Here is a 19,326-nt window from a genome sequence, read left to right as displayed (position 1 = left end):
AAGGAATACAGGCCGGGTGCCGTGGCTCACGCCTGTAATCCCAGCACTTTGGGAGGCCAAGGCGGGCGGACACCTGAGGTCGGGAGTTCGTGACCACCCTGACCAACATGGAGAAACCCTGTCTCTACTAAAAAAATACAAAATTAGCCGGGTGTGGTGGTGCACGCCTGTAATACCAGCTACTCGGGAGGCTGAGGCAGAAGAATCTCTTGAACCTGGGAGGTGGAGGTCGCGGTGAGCCAAGATCGTGCCATTGTACTCCAGCCTGGGCAACAAGAGCAAAATGCCATCCCCAAAAAAAAAAAAAAGAAAAGAAAAAGAAAATACCTGGTTGATCCTGCAATTTATTAAAAAAAAAAAAAAAAAAGGGAATACTTGGGACTTGTAGCAAATCTTGGAACTGTGGTGACCAAGGGAGGCGGCAGCATTCCTCTCCCCTGTCAACACCCAGTCACCCCAGCCTGACTGGACTATTCACCACCCACAAACCATGATGTGCACATTCCCAGCTCTGCCCTTTGCACTATTTGTTCTCTGAAAGCAGAACTACTACTTGAAAAGATCAAGACTTTGGGGTTGAATCCCAGCTTTGCTTCTTACTTGTTGCAGGACTTTGGCCCCTCTAAGCCTCATTTTCCTCATATAAAAATGAGAATAAGCTGGGCGTGGTGGCTCATGCCTATAATCCCAGCACTTTGGGAGGCCAAGGCGGGCGGATCACCTGAGGCCCAGAAGACCAGCCTGGCCAACATGGTGAAACCTGGTCTTTACAAAAAACCATAAAAAATTAGCCAGGTGTGGTGGTGCATAACTGTAGTCCCAGGGAGGCTGAGGTAGAAGAATCGCTTGAACCTGGGAGGCAGAGGTTGCAGTGAGCCGAGATCACAACACTGCACTCCAGCTTGGGTGAGAGAAAAATTAGCCAGGCCTGGTAGCGGGCGCTTGTAATCTCAGCTACTCGGGAGGCTGAAGCAGGGAGAATTGCTTGAACCCAGGAGGTGGAGGTTACAGTGAGCCGAGATCATGCCATTGCACTCCAGCCTGGGCTACAGTGTGAGACTCTGTCTCAAAAAAAAAAAAGAGAGAATAATATTGTAACCAGTTTCATGAAGCTGTTAGGAGGATTAAATAGTACAGAGACTCTGTCTCAAAAAAAAAAAAAAAAAAGGAGAATAATATTGTAACCAGTTTCATGAAGTTGTTAGGAGGATTAAATAGTACCGTTAAGTGCCAATGCTGTAAATAGTAAAGATGTGCTCCCTCCCATCTTCTTTCTCCACTTCTCCCCGTTGTTCAAGCCAGTCTAAAGTCCTCTTTCTCTGTAAAGCCTTCCCGACCACCCAGCCCAGAGCAATCCTCTTCCTCTAAACCTCCAGCTTCTAGCACTAGTGGCTCTGAGACAGAACTTAACTTCTATCTTAAGGAGCTCCCTGTCTGTTCATAGTCATGTATCCCTGATCCTTAACATGGCTTATGTGGTGGGTGACCATGTCCTTTATTGTTCAAACTGGGACACTTATGAGAATGGAAAGCGGTGCTATTAATGATTATACTGGGGAAAACCAAGACTACCCTGGGAAAACCGGGTGTGCGGCTGCCCAACTCATAAGACATCACTCTTCTTCTTCTTCTTTTTTTTTTTTAGAGATGGGGTCTCGCTATGTTGCCCAGGCTGGAGTGCAGTGGCTATTCACAGGCGCGATCCCACTACTGATCAGCATGGGAGTTTTGACCTGCTCCGTTTTCAGCCTGGGCCGGTTCACCCCTCCTTAGGCAACCTGGTGGTCTCCCGCTCCCAGGAGGTCACCATATTGATGCCGAACTTAGTGCGGACACCTGATCAGCAGATCGCACTACAGCCCAGAACTCCTGGACTCAAGCGATCCTCTCACCTCGGCCTCCCGAGTAGCTGGGACTACAGGCACGCGCCACCGCGCCCGGCCACTCTCTTCTTTAGGAAAAACATGTGTAACCCTTACTTCCAAGCCCATCCTCCACCAGCTGAAAGCATAAGCCCAACAGCCTGTTTTCTGAGCATCAGAGAAAGAGTTCAGGGAAAATACAGCTAAACTTAGCAGCATGAGGAAACCTAAGCTGCCAATGAAAGAAATACAATCTGAGAGCCAAAGTAAATAAATACAAACCTTTTTTCTTTCTTTTCTTTTTTTTTTTTTTAAAGACACACTAGTTGAAATGATTCTCTTATCCTGATATGTTAGGAGGGGGTTAGGACCGGCAAAGTAAACCACTTCCCCTCTAAAGCTAAATATGGTATGATAACTACTCTTCAGAATAGTTAATGGGGGAGAAAAATAAACAAGACAGAAAGCCAGAGAGAGACAAAACCTCTCAGCAGAGAAAATGGGAAAAATAGTGATGCCAGGACGGCATGTTTCTAAGGAGACCCAGCTCCTGATTCCTGCCTCATGCCTGAGAAATGCACACAATACATTATCCAAAGGCTCCTGGATGAACACCTAAACTGCAATGCAGCCCCACCCTGAAGCAAAGATTCCTCCTTCCTAGAAGTGAAAGATGAGTCACCATAAATAGGACATTTAGTTAAATTTAAAAAAAAAGTTTTAATGGAACATCCTATTGTCCCTGTGGCAGAGGCTGTCGAAAATTTCTTTGGTATGAAATGCTAAAAATGTGGTAGTAATGGGAGACTTGGCTGGATTACCAGCTGTCTTTATCCTGTGCGAAGAGGAGCATTCATGATTTCCTGAAAGTTATAATTAAACTATAGTTTAAGAGGAACATTCAAACTTAAGAGTGTTTCTGTCTAAATCATCTCTCTTTACACAAGAAAGCTAACAGGGTGGCCTCTGGAGAACTGGATGGAGAGGAGAGAAGAAAGAGGATCTTTATCTTTTTCATTTCATATCCTTTTGGTATTTAAATTTGTTCATTAAGTGCACATTTACTACTTCTATAATTTAAGGCAATCTAGGCAGAGCATGGTGGCTCCACCTGTAATCCCAGCACTTTGGGAGGCCAAGGCAGGTGGATCACTTGAGGTCAGGAGTTCGAGACCAGCCTGGCCAACATGGTGAAACCCTGTCTCTACTAAAAATACAAAAGTTAGCCAGGCATGGTGGCGCACACTTGTAATCCCAGCTACTCAGGAGGCTGAGGCAGGTGAATCGCCTGAATTTGGAAAGTGGAGATTGCAATGAGCTGAGATTGCACCACTGCACTCAGCCTGGGCAACAGATCAAGACTCCATCTCAAAAAAAAAAAAAAAAAAATTTAAAGCAATCTAAATTGTTGGCATCTACCAGTATGTCTTGCCATCAGTTCATCTACTAACTTTCCTAGAGTCTACTTTTCTCATTTCTTCAGGCCCTGGAGAGGCTATGTGGTGATGAAAGCTCTAAGAACACAATCTCACCTTTTACAAGTTCACAAGTTTGAAAAGAAGATCTAGATCTTGCTCCTTGGGGGAAGAATGCAGGGAGAGAAAAGTTAAGATGCCAGCAATATTGGAAAAATCAAGTATTTTTCCAGCTTCATATTGCTGTAGAGAATATACTATTAGGGCCGGGCACAGTGGTTCACACCTGTAATTCCAGCACTCTGGGAAGCCAAGCCAGAGGGATTGCTTGAGTCCAGGAGTTCGAGACCAGACTGGGCAACATGGTGAGACCGTGTCTCTACAAAAATACAAAAAATTAGCCCTGCATGGTGGCACATGCCTATAGTCGAAGCTTTAATGGGAGGCTGAGGTGGGAGGATCACTTGAGCCTGGGGATGATCACACTACTGCACTCCAGCCAGGGCAACAGAGTGAGACCTTGGCTCAAAATAAATAAATAAACAAACAAATACAGAATAAAAATAGAGAATATACTATTAACCTGGGGGTGGGGGAGGCTCTGGAGGACACATGCTGGAGAGTAGATGCATGCAAAGAAATACCATTTGGTGAGGTTTCAGGTCCAAGGGCTCTTTACCAAATGGTGGAAAATAGACCAGTCATTTGGGTTACTTGGGGGGAAAATCTAAGTGTTTAGCACTTAGAACAGTGCCACAAAACTCTACATTAGTCCTCCAGTAAGTGCCCTGTGGCAGAATCAGAGGTAACTAAAAGGGATTGCTTCCAAATGGCCTCATGCATTGAAATAACTTTCCCCAAATTTGTTTTCCCAAGGAAAATGTCCGTGTAATTTGTGTTAAAATGGACCTTCTCCCCAATTCAATATGAAGACAATTCATTTTATTCCAGCAGCTATGTCTGCAGCAGGAATTAACTGACTTTCAGGATTTGTTAAGGACCAGAATCTGGGCCCGGCACGATGGTTCACGCCTGTAATCCCAGCACTTTGGGAGGTCACGGCAGGTGGATCATGAGGTCAGGAGTTCGAGACCAGTCTGGACAACATGGTGAAATTCTGTCTCTACTAAAAATATAAAAATTAGCCGGACCGGGTGGCACATGCCTGTAATCCCAGCCAGTCAAGAGGCTGAGGCAGGAGAATCACTTGAACTCGGGAAGGAGAGGTTGCAGTGAGCCAAGATTGTGCCACTGCACTCCAGGCTGAGTGACAGAGTGAGACTCTTGTCTCAAACAAACAAACAACAGAATGTGTCCCCCAGGAGAATTTGTAGAGTTTAAGATATCTAAAAAGGAAAGCTCAGCCAGCCATCTGTCTAGGTTTCTTCAGGGCAGAATAACTCAAAGTAGAGGGGCCAGGTGACCTCCTGGAGCCTCTCTCTGGTTAGCTTTTTGCTGCTAACTGGAATAACAGCCTAATGCCTCATGACGGCTCAGCATGGCTAGGTGAGTCCAACTGGCTCAGAGAGCACCACGAATAAGCCACAAAGCAGTCGGTAGTCATATTTATGGTTTTGATTCCAAACACTCTTTGTGCTTATCCCTTCCAAGTGGAGAATTTTCATGTCATTTGTGTGCGTTAAGGCCAAGTGTTGTGGGTCAAGAAATATGCTTGACGGATTCTGTATGTTTGGCTTAAAAACACTGACTTAAAGTAAAATACCACGACCACTTCTAACCTAGAAATGAGTTCAGCCCGCCAGAAAGAAACTGCCATTCAGAGGAAATAAAGCCGTGAGCACCGGTTCCCTCCACACCCCTGAGGTTCACCTGGAGGCCAGTGGGCCAAGCGAGGCCTTGGGAGCGGAGAACTGAAAGAGGGGCGGGGAGAAAAGAATAAACACACCTCGCGGGGCTCGGCTGGCGGCGGCACAGTCCTGGTTCTTTTGACGGAACTGACCAAGACGACAGCAAGCAGAGGCTCAAATGCAGGACTCAGACCCAAGACTTCTCCCCGCTCTCGGGCGGACCCCCAAGGCGGGGAGCCAAAAACCGGGAGACTGAGCAAGCAGCATTCTCACGCTCGTAAGCTGGCTTCTCGCTCCTCATGCCCCAAACCTGATCAGGCACCAACCCCCCTCCCCATAACATAGTGTTCCCTCCACACGGACCGTCGAGGCTCCCCCAGATCGCACGTCTTCGTCCTTCCTGGACCCCGTGCTCCATTCCTTACAGTCACAGACAGGGATAGGTTACCTGCAGAGCAGCTCGACAACCCTGCAGGTAGTCCTCCATGATGAAGTCCAAAGTACGCCGTCGCCCCAGGTCGAGGAGAGGTTCCCCGGCGAATGCACCCCGCCCGGGACTCAGGGGCTAGGGACCAGAGTCAGGAGGCGGGACTCGAACCCGCCACACGGCGAATCGGCCTCCGACCCCGGGAGGAAGTGCGTAAGCGGGCGCTCCCGAGCCCGGCGTCGCCCCGCCCCCAGCGACGGAGGCGGGGCTCTACGCCCAGAGGCTCCTGGGACGTCCTTCCGGAGAGGCCAAGGGGGCGTGGCGCGGGTCGTCGTGGGAAACGTAGTCTCGCAGCTCCGCAATGACCCTAGCAACCGAGGGAAAGAGAGTTTTCTGAGGGATCAGTCGTTTGATAAACAAATGTGTATGTGTCACAGTAACCCATTGTTGTGGCATCTGAACTTTCCCTCTCAGATCGGGCTAAGTATAACATCTTTCCATATATTGCACCGAGCATCTGGTTGACATTTTAAATGACACTTGGCAAAACAGATATTCATCTTCTTTCTGGAAATTCTCTCCTTAACCGAACTGACTCAATCGCCACCAGTTTTGTGGTTGTTCATGTTAGGAGAACATTAGAATAATCTTTGACCCCTCTTGTTTACTTAATACCTGCAGTCTCCTGCCAACCCTTGCTGCTTCTTCCTTTGCAACTCTGTAGCCTGTTTTTTTTTTTTTTTCTACCGCCTCGTCAAACATCTTCTCCTTCCTTTCTTGGACGGTTGTAACCTTGGCTTTTTGCTCTCTGCCTCCCTAATTGTTCCAACTGCTCTTTCAGCCTTCAGAGTGGCTTGAAGTTTCATCCTGTGGCAGCCCTGTACATAGAGTCTAGGGAACCCTTCAGAATGCAGAGTTAGGTTCCAACCTCCCTTAACTGCCACTTTCCAGCCGCAGGGTAGTGCAGGTACTGCAAATAAATGGAAGCTAACCGTCAAATATTCCCTCGTTTATTTATCTATCCCTATATTTCCTACCATCAACCTCACACCAGCTTTTCCTGCTTCCCCAGCTGTAAATTGAGAGGAGGTGACTGATGAGAAGCTGAGGCCTGCGGTGGAACCAAGATCCAGAGCACAGGGGTGTTGGATCTCCTGCCTGTTCTGCGAGTTCTTTCCCTGCTGTGCGCTCTTCCCATAGCCTGGGGCTTCTTCCACACCCTCTGCGCTCTACCAGGTGCACAACCCAACCAGTTTCATTTCTAGACTTAAAAAAGATACGGCAAGGACTTGAAAAGGAGCCCTCTGGAGGGCTCCAGAGGGAAAAGAGCTGGGTTTTTAAAATTTAACATTACTCATTAACATTGAGTAATATATGCAAATATCGTGCTCTTTGGTCCTGCTTCTGTGGATCTGGAGCAAAGGACTGCCATACCCAGAGAGAAACCTCAGCTTCTGTCCAGCCCTGCTCCTCCCCACTCAGCAAGGGCACTTGCTTTTCCCTATTCTCACCAGAGAGGCACAAGCGCTCCGTCCCTTCCAGAGGCGGGCGGAGGGAAGAGAAAGGGTCTGTTGTTTTTCTCTCCTGTTTCTCTCTCCCTCTCTGCTGATCACCAAGCTGCTGACCGGGTCAGAAAGCCCTGATGGAAATCCACCAGTGCTGGGCAGGCCCCTCCTCCTCCAGGGAGCTTGTCCTTGACTAATTTTTCTTCGTCCCGATGAGAAAAAAAGAAAGAGAGAGAAGAAAAGAAAAACCACAAACTTCCTTTGAAAACCAGCTTGTAGTCAGGGCCTGGAGCGCGTGCCCTAGACCCGGCGACTCAGGAATCCCGAAGACAGCTCTGAGCGACCTGGAGCAGCTGGGCTGCGCCCCTGCCTGCCTTCACCCTCCTCCGGTGCCCCCGGTACTGGGCGTGAGTCCGGAAGTAGCCACAACCCAGCCAGGACCGCCGCTCATAAAGCTGTGTAAACCTGTATAAGCTCAGGCGTTGACAGCTGGAAGGCAGTTGGCACTGGCAGCCCCCCTCACTGCACCCATCTCCCCCATCGCATTGCCACAGCTGAACTCTCCTTCTCAGTCTTGGAACAGCACCCACTTCTTTAAGGTAAAAACTTTATTTTAATCGTCTTCTTCACCTCTTCTCCCACCCTTCTCCGTTTCCTCTCCGGCTCTGGGGAGTTGACACCTGCTGTCCTTCCACCTTCGGTGGGCAGGTCTGGATTGCTTAGAGGAGCTAAGGCAGGAGAGAGATGTAAAGGGGATGCTGCGTGGTCCTCCTCCTTTTAATGAAATCATGCAACCCTCCCCCTCTCCTTGTGAGCAAGTAGACAGGGCACTGTGGAGATGGTTGACATATTCGGAGATGAAAATCTCAACTATTGCCGGGCATGGTGGCTCATGCCTGTAATCCCAGCGTTTTGGGAGGCTGAGACGGGTGAATCATCTGAGGTCAGGAGTTCAAGACCAGCCTGGCCAACATGATGAAACCCCATCTCTACTAAAAATACAAAAAATTGGCCGGGCGCGGTGGCTCAAGCCTGTAATCCCAGCACTTTGGGAGGCCGAGACGGGTGGATCACGAGGTCAAGAGATCGAGACCGTCCTGGTCAACATGGTGAAACCCCGTCTCTACTAATACAAAAAATTAGCTGGGCATGGTGGCGCGTGCCTGTAATCCCAGCTACTCAGGAGGCTGAGGCAGGAGAATTGCCTGAACCCAGGAGGCGGAGGTTGCGGTGAGCCGAGATCGCGCCATTGCACTCCAGCCTGGGTAACGAGCGAAACTCCGCCTCAAAAAAAAAAAAAAAAAAAAAAAAATACAAAAAATTAACTGGGCGTGGTGGTGGGCACCTGTAATCCCAGCTACTTGGGAGGCTGAGGCAGGAGAATCACTTGAACCCTAAAGGCAGAGGTTGCAGTGAGCCGAGATTGTGTCATTGCACTCCAGACTGGGCAATAAGAGCAAAACTCCATCTCAGAAAAAAAAAAAAAAAAAAAAAGAAAGAAAGAAAATCTAAACAATTGATTGCATTAAGACATACATCAGACTGAGGAGGAGTTTGGAGTGGGACAGAAAGGGACTTGTTCCTAGGAAGAGGAGGAGTGTCTTCTTGAAGCTACATGCCTGTTTTACATGCTTCTTCCAACTTTCAGCTGACTAGGGAGGAACCACGGCTATTTTAACTCCCTCATCCACTACCATAATTCCAGCTGGAGAGAAAGTGTAGGACTTGAGGAGCTGAGAAAGAGGAGGAAAAGAATGAAACTTTGATTTGCCTGAGTATCTTCTCCCTCATTCTTTCCTACACTGAAATACTCCATGCTCTCCCCAGCAGCAGTGGACCTTGTAGAGTGGAAATCCTCCATTAAGGCTGGGCGTGGTGGCTCACACCTGTAATCCCAGCACTGTGGGAGGCTGAGGCAGGCAGATCAAGAGATTGAGACCATTCTGGCCAACACGGTGAAACCCCATCTCTACTAAAAATACAAAAATTAGGTGGGCATGGTGGCGCACGCCTGTAGTCCCAGCTACTTGGGAGGCTGAGGCAGGAAAATCGCTTGAATCTGGGAGGGGGAGGTTGGAGTGAGCAGAGATCACGCCACTACACTCTAGCCTGGTGACAGAGCAAGACTCCATCTCAAAAAAAAAAGAAAAAAGAAAAAGAAACCCTCCATACATTTCCTGCTCCTGCCTCTTTTTTTTTTTTTTTTTTTTTTTTTGAGACGGAGTTTCGCTCTTGTTACCCAGGCTGGAGTGCAATGGCGCGATCTCGGCGCACCGCAACCTCCGCCTCCTGGGTTCAGGCAATTCTCCTGCCTCAGCCTCCTGAGTAGCTGGGATTACAGGCACGCGCCACCACGACCAGCTAATTTTTTGTATTTTTAGTAGAGACAGGGTTTCACCATGTTGACAGGATGGTCTCGAGCTCTTGATCTCGTGATCCACCCGCCTCGGCCTCCCAAAGTGTTGGGATTACAGGCGTGAGCCACCGCGCCCGGCCTGCTCCTGCCTCCCGACTTAGCCCATTTAACTCTGCCCAGTTCCTCTGAGACCCCACTCCCTCGGGTGTCCGCTCCTGGGTTCCTTTGACTTACCTCTCTAGCCAGCTAGCTGCCCAACCCCCCCACTTCATCACTGATCATTTCTGGCACTGGACAGAAAAGGTAAGAAATGCAGCCTGCTTTTCTTCAAGCTTTTTCACTTTCCCAGGCTCTGGCATCTGCTTTGAGGTTTATCCTAAGTGTCATTTAAGGGGAGGAAGAAAGGAGAGAGAGAAAGAGAGACGAAAAAAAGTATAAGGCCTGCAGGCAATTTTTGCTACTCTGATTCTAAATTAACAACATGTAAATGATATGCAGCTAGCATAAATATATGGGAATCAAGAGGATAATCAATTTGAGTGACTAGGCTTATTTTATTTGAGTAACTTTAATGTTCTTCAACCTCACCTCAAATTCCTGTAGGTTTACAAGAAGGAAGCAGTCTCAGGTTAGAAGGAGGGTGGAGAAAAGACAAGATTTCTAACTAGTTTAATTTATTTTGTTTTGTTTTTGAGATGGAGTCTTGCTCTGTCGCCCAGACTGTAGTGCAGTGTCACAATCTCAGCTCACTGCAACCTCCGCCTCCCAGGTTCAAGCAATCCTCCCACCTCAGCCTCCCGAGCAGCTGGAACTACAGGCGTGTGCCACTGGCAAATTTTTGTATTTTCAGTACAGACGGGGTTTCGACATGTTGGCCAGGCTGATCTAGAACTCCTGACCTCAAGTGATCTGCCCTCCTCAGCCTCCCGAAGTGCTGGGATTACAGACATGAGCCACTACACCCAGCCCCTAATTAGTTTAATTTCTCCCTGTTTCTCTCCCTGATAAAGAGTGGAAAGGGAGCAAGAAGATTGAAGGGAGATGTTTTCCAAAGGGCAGGATTGTGGTTTTTATTATTTATACCCACAGCATTAGTTGGATGTCTCTGTGCTTGCCTCAGTGCGCCTCAAGTGCTGATAGAGAGCAGGTTAAACAGGTCTGGTGTTCACATCTAAAACAACCTGTGTGGGAATAGACATAGAGCTTCAGGTAGGTGAATGTAGACGGAGTATTGTTATGTAAATTAATAATCAGCATTTTCATATTTCATAGAAATAGTGGGCAAGAGAGTATCTCTGGGTTTAGGCAATTTCTGGAAAAAAATGAACTGAGGAAAAGTTGGGGTCTCAGCTCTAGCTGTCAAGAGATGCTTACTGCACCTGGGCACCGTGGCTCATGCCTATAATCCCAGCACTTTGGGAGGCTGAGGAGGGCAGATTGCTTGAGCCCAGGCCGGGCGAGTTGGCTCACACCTCTAATCCCAGCACTTTGGGAGGCTGAGGCGGGTGAATCACGAGGTCAAGAGATCCAGACCATCCTGGCCAACATGGTGAAACCCCGTCTCTACTAAAAATACAAAAAAATTAGCCGGACATGGTGGTGCATGCCTGTGAAAGAGCGAGACTCCATCTTTTTTTTTTTTTTGAGATGGAGTCTCACTCTGTTGCCTAGGCTGGAGTGCAGTGGCTGAATCTCAGCTCACTGCAACCTCCGCCTCCCGGGTTCAAGCGATTCTCCTGCCTCAGCCTCCGAGTAGCTGGGATTACAGGCATGCACCACCACGCCCGGCTAATTTTTTTGTATTTTTAGTAGAGACGGGGTTTCACCATGTTGGCCAGGCTGGTCTCAAACTCCTGACCTCGTGATCCACCCGCCTCAGGCGTGAGCCACTGAGCCGACTCCCTCTTAAAAAGAGGCTTTCTTGTGGGGAGTGCTTTTTGCTTTTTGTGACCCTAATCTTACGTTACTTACCAGAACCAGTCTCTGATTCCAGTCCCCACAAGCTACATTTCCCCTCCCAGTTTACAGGAAACCCCACCCAAGGCCTTTATATTGTGGTTTGGGATTGTGTAAGGTTCAGGAGAGCCCTTGGAGAAGAAAGACTTCCCCTTCCTCACCAGCATTTCACCTTTAGGGGCATGGCACTAATTCCCTGTGCCTCCTCCCTTCTTCACCCCAAGCGCTATGTGACTGTTAATCTTCCACCCTTGGGTGAGACAGAGAAGGTATCCCTAAAAATACAAGCAGCCTGTGTATACTTAGGATGTTGTGTGAAGGGGCAGGGTGTGGGGTGGAGCAGAGGAATATCCCTGTCCTGGCTATGAGGGGGTTACTGATGTCATGCCTATTAGAGTAAGCTAAAGATCGTCATATTAATAACCATTAGTTAATGTAGATTAACATTTCTTTCTCCATCTCTTTTCCTTCTTTCTCCTTCGTGCTCTCCCTTTCTCACTGTCTTTTCTCCATTCCCTGTCATGATCTGTTTCAGGGAAGCTCACTCCATCCATGTCTTCCATCCCACCAATCTTCCCTCCCGAGCCTGGAAGCCCTGTACCCTCCTGGTCTCATCTGGTCACAGCAAGTTAGAGGTGGAAAGAACTCAGCACGGGGCCCTTCTGTTTACCCATATACTGCCCATAGCCAGCAGTGATGCCCAAACACTAGCCAGCCTTCCACACTACATTCCTTTTCCAAGACTTTTCTGGGTTAGTTTGCTTTCCAGCCCAATGATTTTCTTCTTATTGGACGGGCCCCTGTTTCGCACCCTAAGCCTGGCTTAGGCAAGTCCCTGAAGTCAGTAAACACCTTCGGTGCCCCTCAGCTGACTCCCTTTTGACCATGGAACACCATCAGCCTGAGCATCCAGCCCCTGGTAAGGCCGGGACTGCAGAAGCAGTCATCCCTGAAAACCATGAGGTCCCGGCAGGCCCGGATGAGCACCCTCAGGACACAGATACAAGAGATGCTGATGGGGAGGCTGGAGAACAGGAGCCAGCAGACCAAGCTTTGCTGCCTGGCCAGTGTGGGAACAACCTTGAGTCCCCTACACCTGAAGCTAGCTCAAGTCCCCCGGGGCCAACCCTTGGGACAGTGCCTGAAGTAGAGACAACGAGGGCATGCTCCATGCCCCAGGAGCTTCCTCAGTCCCCCAGGACCCGGCAGCCTGAGCCAGATTTCTACTGTGTCAAGTGGATCCCTTGGAAAGGAGAACGGACACCCATCATCACCCAGAGCACTAATGGCCCTTGCCCTCTCCTTGCCATCATGAACATCCTCTTTCTTCAGTGGAAGGTAAGTGAACATGCAGTTAGGGGTGCGGAAGGTATCGGGGAGTACTCTTCCCAGACCTACTTCCTTGATCATCCTGATGTTCTCAAACCAGTCAAAACTTTTCAGATTATCGTCCCTATTTCTCCAGCTTGAACAAATAAGATCTTCCTAAAAACAAAGGAAGAAAAAGAGGAAGATCTGTCCTACTCCTGTATCTCCTACTCCCTAGCAAATGCACATGCCTTGCAAGATTTCACATTCATTCCCTTGTGCCAGTTGCAAGCATTTTTTCCTGCCCCGCCCTACTACTGGAGTTCCCCCTTGCCTTTCCATGGGTTCTTCCTTTAGCGCTTTTTCCGGGAGTCGGGGGAGCACACACGTGATCACCCCTTCTGCCTCCAGGTGAAGCTCCCCCCGCAGAAGGAAGTGATCACATCGGATGAGCTCATGGCCCATCTTGGTGAGTGACTGGGCCTTGGAGAGGAATTACCCAAGGGGTTCCAGAGCTATCCACTCAGCCAGAAATCCAGACTGTTCAGGGATCTCCGTTTGAGGGTTCTGATATGGCAGGGAGGGTAAGGGTCTATGGGGCTTCTCTGCAAGGCTGGAGAATGAAAAGCAAAGGTGTCAGGAGCCCTGGGTTGTAACACCAATTCTGCCCTTAGCTTTAGTATGTGACCCTGGGCGGACCCTTCACCATTAGGAGCCTGTCTCCTCCTCTGAGAAATGAAGAGTCCGGATTAAACTCGAAGTCTTTTCCAGCTCTGAAAATCTGTGTTCTGTGAAATTACCCCCATTCTCTAGGAGAAGAGGAAGCTTAGCTTTTGGGAAATTGGTGGGGTAAGCTGATAAGGGGCCCTGTCTTGTAGGCAACTGCCTCCTGTCCATCAAGCCCCAGGAGAAGTCAGAGGGACTTCAGCTTAATTTTCAGCAGGTGAGACAAAAGGTCTGCAGGCTTGGGGGGTTGCAAGTTTGTAAGGGGACATCTTGAGATATTAAGAGAAGGCTTTTCTCGCTTCTTCAGAGGTTTCCTTGAACCATGATTTTATTCTGCAGGAGACAGAGGAGTTTATTTTTGTCCTAGAAAATATGTTCATTAGGCTGGTGCTCATGCCTGTAATCCCAGCACTCTGAGAGGCCAAAGAGAGAAGATCACTTGAGTCCAAGAGTTCAAGGCCAGCGTGGGCAACTTCATAATACCCCTGTCTCTACCAAAAAAAAATTTTTTTTTCCAAGAATTAGCCAGGTATGGCAGTGCTTGCCTGTAGTCCCAGTTACTCAGAAGGCTGAGGCTGGAGGGTCACTTGAAACCAAGAATTTGAGGCTGCAGTGAGCTGGGATCACACCACTGCACTCCAGCCTGAATGAAAGAACGAGACCTTGACTCTAAAAGAAAAACAATGTTCATTTACGTAAGACAGAGAAGGGTTGAGGCAAGGGAGAAATGGAATGGCTTGTAAGAGAATCAGGGAAGAAAAGCAACAAGATTAATTTTTAATTTCTGGAGGTGGGAGTGGAGGGTGGGAGAGAAGGCTGGAATATCCATCATGTTTTTTCTACCCTCAGAATGTGGATGATGCAATGACAGTGCTGCCGAAACTGGCCACAGGTCTGGATGTCAACGTGCGGTTCACAGGCGTCTCTGATTTTGAGTATACACCCGAGTGCAGTGTCTTTGACCTCCTAGGCATACCTCTGTACCATGGCTGGCTTGTTGATCCACAGGTGAGGATGGGAGGACCCACTGGGACCTTATCCAGCTCAAGCTGACATGAGAGAGGCAAATTTTTGTGGGGCAGAGGTTAAGGAGTTAGGGATGAGATCGGCTTGGGAGGGAAATAGGGTTTGGAGACTGGACCCAGTACAGAATTCCTTGAATTTTTTTTTTTTTTTTTTTTTAAGATGAGGTTTCACCATGTTGATCAGGCTGGTCTTGAACTCCCGACCTCAGGTGATCCACCCGCCTTGGCCTCCAAAGTGCTTGGATTACAGGCGTGAGCCACCACGCCCGGCCAGAATTCCTTGAATTTTAACCTATTTTGGGGGTAACATACAAATGCAAACAAACTACATGCAAATAGGTCAGTTCTTTAGACATCAAAAGTTCAGGAACCAGATGGGCTTGGTGGCACATGCCTGTATTCCCAGCTACTTGGGAGGAGTTCGAGGCTAGCCTGGGCAATATAGGCCATGTAGAGCAACGCTGTGATGAATGGTTCCAGAAAATTTTTTTTTTTTGGGAGACAAAAAAAAAAATGTTTAGGAACCATTCATCACAGGGTTGCAGTCCTTGTGAGCTTTGTTCGTTTCCTTCCTTAAAAAAAAAAAATCTTAATTTTTTTTGGTATTTCACCATCCCACTCACTACCCAAGCAGAGTCCTGAGGCTGTGCGTGCAGTTGGGAAGCTGAGTTACAACCAGCTGGTGGAGAAGATCATCACCTGCAAACACTCCAGTGACACCAACCTCGTGACAGAAGGTAACATTCCTCCCCTTTCATGGATATTATGTGGCGGGAATGACGGCTCCTTAGGCTTAGTTTTTATTGTGTGTCATCTCACACCACATCCCACTAGATGTTAAGTTTCACAAGGAGCTTGGGGAATTTCTGTTTCGTTCACTGAGGTATCCCCAGTGCCTGGCACGAGGCAGCTGCTCTATGAGTATTTGCTAAGTGAATGAATACAGCCAGGTTTCAAGAAGGGGACGTCAGAAGGTGGGACTGACCCCCGGGGCTTTTGACAGCGGCTCGCTGGATGGTCCTTCCTGTTCGGGACCTTGAATTTAAGCCAAGTTTCCCCTGACTTGTGCCGTTGTGACAGGCCTGATTGCAGAGCAGTTCCTGGAGACCACGGCGGCCCAGCTGACCTACCACGGGCTGTGTGAGCTGACCGCAGCTGCTAAGGAGGGAGAACTTAGCGTCTTTTTCCGAAACAACCACTTTAGCACTATGACTAAGCACAAGGTAATGAGGGTCTCGGGGCGACGGGCTGTGGTGCCATCATTTCCTCGTGCCTTTTTCTCCTGGGTCCAGCTGGGATCAGCTAGATTAAGCCGCGGTAGCGAACGACCCCTGAAATCCCTGTGGTTTGGTTTACCACAGCAAAGGTTCATTTCCCACTCCCGCTGCATGTCCACTGTGGATTGGCTACGGTTCTGTCCCACACCACCTTCACTCTGCGGCCCAGCTGACAAAGGATCCTTTATCCGGAATATATGCGGGGGGAGAGAGAGAGAGAGAGAGTGGCACTGTGCACTCGTGCTTATAGAGCTGCTTCTTCTTTTTTTTTAAAGCCTACAGCACCCAGTATTCCCAGTCGGTCTCCCATCCAAGTACTAACCAGGCCCGACCCTGCTTAGCTTCCGAGATCAGACGAGATTGGGCGCGTTTGGGGTGGTATGGCCGTAGACCTTAGAGCTTCTGTTTGAAAATGACACGTATCATTTCTGCTCACATCTACTGGCCAGAGCGAGACATAGGGATAAGCCTGCTGTCAATGGGACAGGAAAATACAATCCTCTCAGGCCGGGCGCGGTGGCTCAAGCCTGTAATCCCAGCACTTTGGGAGGCTGAGGCGGGTGGATCACGAGGTCAAGAAATCGAGACCATCCTGGTCAACATGGTGAAACCCCGTCTCTACTAATACAAAAAATTAGCTGGGCACGGTGGCGCGTGCCTGTAATCCCAGCTACTCAGGAGGCTGAGGCAGGAGAATTGCCTGAACCCAGGAGGCGGAGATTGCGGTGAGCCGAGATCGTGCCATTGCACTCCAGCCTGGGTATCAAGAGCGAAACTCCGTCTCAAAAAAAAAAAAAAAAAAAAAAAAAAAAAAGAAAATACAATCCTCTCCTAGGAAGGGGCAGTTGAATTTTTGAACGATGCTGGTCTTCAAAAGTTAGAAACTGCTGGACTGAGCACGGTGGCTCACGCCGGTAATCCCAGCACTTTGGGAGGCCGAGGTGGGTGGATCACGAGGTCAGGAGTTCGAGACCAGCCTGATTAACATGGTAAAACCCCGTCTCTACTAAAAATACAAAAATTAGCTGGGCGTAGTGGTGCGCGCCTGTAGTCCCAGCTACTCGGGAGGCTGAGGCAGGAGAATCACTTGAACCCGGGAGGCGGAGGTTGCAGTGAGCCTCTCGGCTCACACCACTACACTGCATTTCAGCCTGGGCAACAGAGCAAGACTCCGTGCCCCTACCCCACCAAAAAAAAGTTAGAAACTGCCAAAGCTCTCTAGGATTTGAGCAGAAGCAGGAGGGGTCTCTGGTTCTCAAAGGCTTTATCCTCAGAGCCATCAGGCAAGCCCAGAGAACAATGGGAGATGAGGGGCGCAGGGTCTTGTGTGGCGTCTCAGCCCCGAGGACTCCACGCTTGACCTAAATGACCACTGTGCTCACACCCAGCTGAACGTGTGCTCAGACGTCCCTTTCTTCCACATGCTCATAACGACATCTCCCACCTCGCACACCAGCCTGTTCAAATGGTCTCCAGCTGTGCATCTCAGAAGATTTCCGGCAGTGAACTGCCTCTGTATCATCTATCCTGCAGTGAGCTCTGTTCTTTTCTTTGTAGAGTCACTTGTATCTACTGGTCACTGACCAGGGCTTTCTACAGGAGGAGCAAGTCGTATGGGAGAGCCTGCACAATGTGGATGGAGACAGCTGCTTCTGTGACTCCGACTTTCACCTGAGTCATTCCCTGGGCAAGGGGCCTGGAGCAGAAGGTGGGAGTGGCTCCCCAGAAAAGCAGCTGCAGGTAGACCAGGTGTGTAGGGCCCTTAGGAAAAGTGCAGAGAGCACATGTGCCTCAGAGAGCTTTTCGCTACCTGCATTTTAACGCTAGAGGCCATGCGAACCCATGCCTCTTCACTCTCTGGGTTACCTCGGGCTGGCTCCTCACTTGGTGTGTATTCTCTGGCACCACAGATAATGCACTTGGCTGTGTGTGCTGCTCTGGAGGGAGAAAGAGCTAGAGAACTTGAGGGATGCAGAACAACCGATTTGGAAACCTCGCCTGAATAGCCATAGCCCTGGGCTTCGGCCCACCGTACAACTCTTGTTCTTCCCAGGACTACCTGATTGCTCTGTCCCTGCAGCAGCAGCAGCCACACGGCGCGCTGGGGCTTACCGACTTGGAGCTGGCCCAGCAGCTTCAGCAGGAGGAGTATCAGCAGCAGGAGGCAGCACGGCCAGTGTGGACGCGGACGCGGGCCCTGTCACCGCAGGTGGGCTGCTGCTCCGGCTCCCACACTCCCGGTCTCCACCTCATGCTTTGCTGGGTCCAGAACACCTGTTATTCCCACACTGGTCTCTTCAAGGTTTCTTTTCTCAGGGCCCTTCTTCTGCCTGTCTCTCTCCCCGGCACCCCTTCCTGTCTTCCTCTCCCTACTCCCTGTCCCTATCCTGACACTTGCTCCTTCTAGAATCTCTTCTTATGCTCTTCCAAGGCAGTTCAATGACCAATTGTTAAATCCAATACAGGGCAGAGGAGCCACATCTGGACGCCCAGCTGGGGAGCGTCGGCAGAGGCCGAAGCACGAGTCAGACTGCATTCTGCTTTAGGTCTGCCCCAGTGCCAGGCTGGCCTGCCCCTTCTTCCAGAGGCTATGGCTAGTTGGCTTGTTCCCCCACCTCTACCCTTGAGATGTGCAGGATAACTTATTTATGGACTGTTAGGGATCAGAGCAGGCATCAAACGCGAAGACTTGGTAATGTCCTTGACCTCATGTGCTGCTGCCTTCTCTGCATCCCACCCAGGGCAACACTGGGACTGATGGGTTTCTGGTTCTCAATGCTCTGTCCCTGAATAGTCAAACATATATACAGACTGAGGCTCTGGGGAGGTCTCCATCTGGAATGCATCTCTCCTGCGTCCCATCCCTGCTACCTGGATGCTCCTGGCCACCCAGCCAGGCCTGTCTCCAGTTGTTTCAAGACTTAATTTGGGTTTCTATCTCTGTTATTTGTAATGCCTTCCTGGGGTTTGGAAATAAAATTTCTGGCCGGGTGCGGTGGCTCACACCTGTAATCCCAGCACTTTCGGAGGTCAAGGTGGGCAGATCACCTGAGGTCAGGAGTTTGAGGGCAGCCTGCCCAACATGGCAAAACCCCATCTCTACTAAAACTACAAAAAATTAATTGGGCGTGGTGGCAGGCACCTATAATCCCAGCTATTTGGGAGGCTGAAGCAGGAGATTCACTTGAATCCTAAAGGCAGAGGTTGCAGTGAGCCAAGATCGCACCACTGCACTCCAGCCTGGACAACAAGAGTGAAACTCCGTCTCAAAACAAAATGGCAACAAACCAACAAACAAAAAAACCTTATTTCCTGAGATCTGTTGTTTGCCTTACCCTGAAGCAATGGGGTTAAGTATTTGACCCAATTGAAGAATGCAAAAAGTGGGAGTTGAATCGGGGGGAAGGTGGTTACCTGTCATTTCTTTCTTTCTTTCTTTCTTTTTTTTCAAGAGGGAGTCTCGCTCTATTGTCCAGGCTGGAGTGCAGTGGCACAATCTCAGCTCACTGCAGCCTCCATCTCCCGGGTTCAAGTGATCCTCCTCCCTCAGCCTCCTAAGTAGCTGGGACCACAGGCATGCGCCACTGCGCCTAGCTAATTTTTGTATTTTTAGTAGAGATGGGGTTTTGCCATGTTGGTCAGGCTGGTCTCAAACTCCTGA

The 19,326-nt window shown here is 49.4% G+C and overlaps 2 protein-coding genes and 1 non-coding gene across 12 annotated transcripts in view; 1 reads left to right on the top strand and 2 right to left on the bottom strand.

Annotated features, from left to right (window-relative positions):
- PRUNE1 (prune exopolyphosphatase 1) overlaps positions 1 to 5,735 on the bottom strand; it is a 29,708-nt gene extending 23,973 nt beyond the window's left edge. The window contains exon 1 of one of the 2 annotated variants that reach the window (XM_012462626.2): positions 5,534 to 5,735. In XM_012462626.2, the coding sequence (XP_012318049.2) occupies positions 5,534 to 5,572 (39 nt within the window). In that variant the 5' untranslated portion in view covers positions 5,573 to 5,735. Of the gene's footprint in view, positions 1 to 5,183; positions 5,258 to 5,533 lie in introns of those variants that run through there. The other variant, XM_064370868.1, reaches the window with a different exon arrangement.
- Positions 5,736 to 6,928: 1,193 nt separating this feature from the next.
- Positions 6,929 to 18,657, top strand: MINDY1 (MINDY lysine 48 deubiquitinase 1). 9 transcript variants are annotated; one of them, XM_012462625.3, is made up of 10 exons: positions 6,929 to 7,616; positions 11,865 to 12,667; positions 13,049 to 13,106; positions 13,516 to 13,580; positions 14,213 to 14,371; positions 15,020 to 15,125; positions 15,469 to 15,611; positions 17,223 to 17,414; positions 17,746 to 17,874; positions 18,131 to 18,657. In XM_012462625.3, the coding sequence occupies exons 2-10, from the start codon at positions 12,215 to 12,217 to the stop codon at positions 18,209 to 18,211; spliced, it is 1,386 nt and encodes a 461-aa protein (XP_012318048.1). In that variant the 5' UTR covers positions 6,929 to 7,616; positions 11,865 to 12,214; the 3' UTR covers positions 18,212 to 18,657. The 9 variants fall into 9 exon arrangements, with proteins under 9 accessions (XP_012318048.1, XP_012318046.1, XP_012318045.1 ...); XM_012462623.3 differs by having other exon boundaries at positions 17,719 to 17,874; XM_012462622.3 differs by having other exon boundaries at positions 17,223 to 17,373; positions 18,131 to 18,346.
- Positions 15,939 to 16,057, bottom strand: LOC135272399 (5S ribosomal RNA). Its single transcript, XR_010340551.1, has one exon. It is a non-coding gene; the product is annotated as a 5S ribosomal RNA (ribosomal RNA).
- Positions 18,658 to 19,326: the final 669 nt, after the last annotated feature.

Source organism: Aotus nancymaae, unplaced genomic scaffold (assembly GCF_030222135.1).
Source record: "Aotus nancymaae isolate 86718 unplaced genomic scaffold, 86718_ANA_hifiasm-v0.15.2.pri h1tg000108l, whole genome shotgun sequence".
NCBI classification, from domain to species: domain Eukaryota; kingdom Metazoa; phylum Chordata; class Mammalia; order Primates; family Aotidae; genus Aotus; species Aotus nancymaae.
This window is presented reverse-complemented; position numbering and strand designations above follow the sequence as displayed.

Coding starts and splice junctions, on each gene's coding strand:
- MINDY1 (XM_012462620.3), top strand. CDS start 12,215: ATGGAACACCATCAGCCTGAGCATCCAGCCCCTGGTAAGGCCGGGACT. Junction 13,581..14,212: donor TTCAGCTTAATTTTCAGCAG/GTGAGACAAAAG, acceptor TTCTACCCTCAG/AATGTGGATGATGCAATGAC. Junction 14,372..15,019: donor GCTGGCTTGTTGATCCACAG/GTGAGGATGGGA, acceptor TCACTACCCAAG/CAGAGTCCTGAGGCTGTGCG.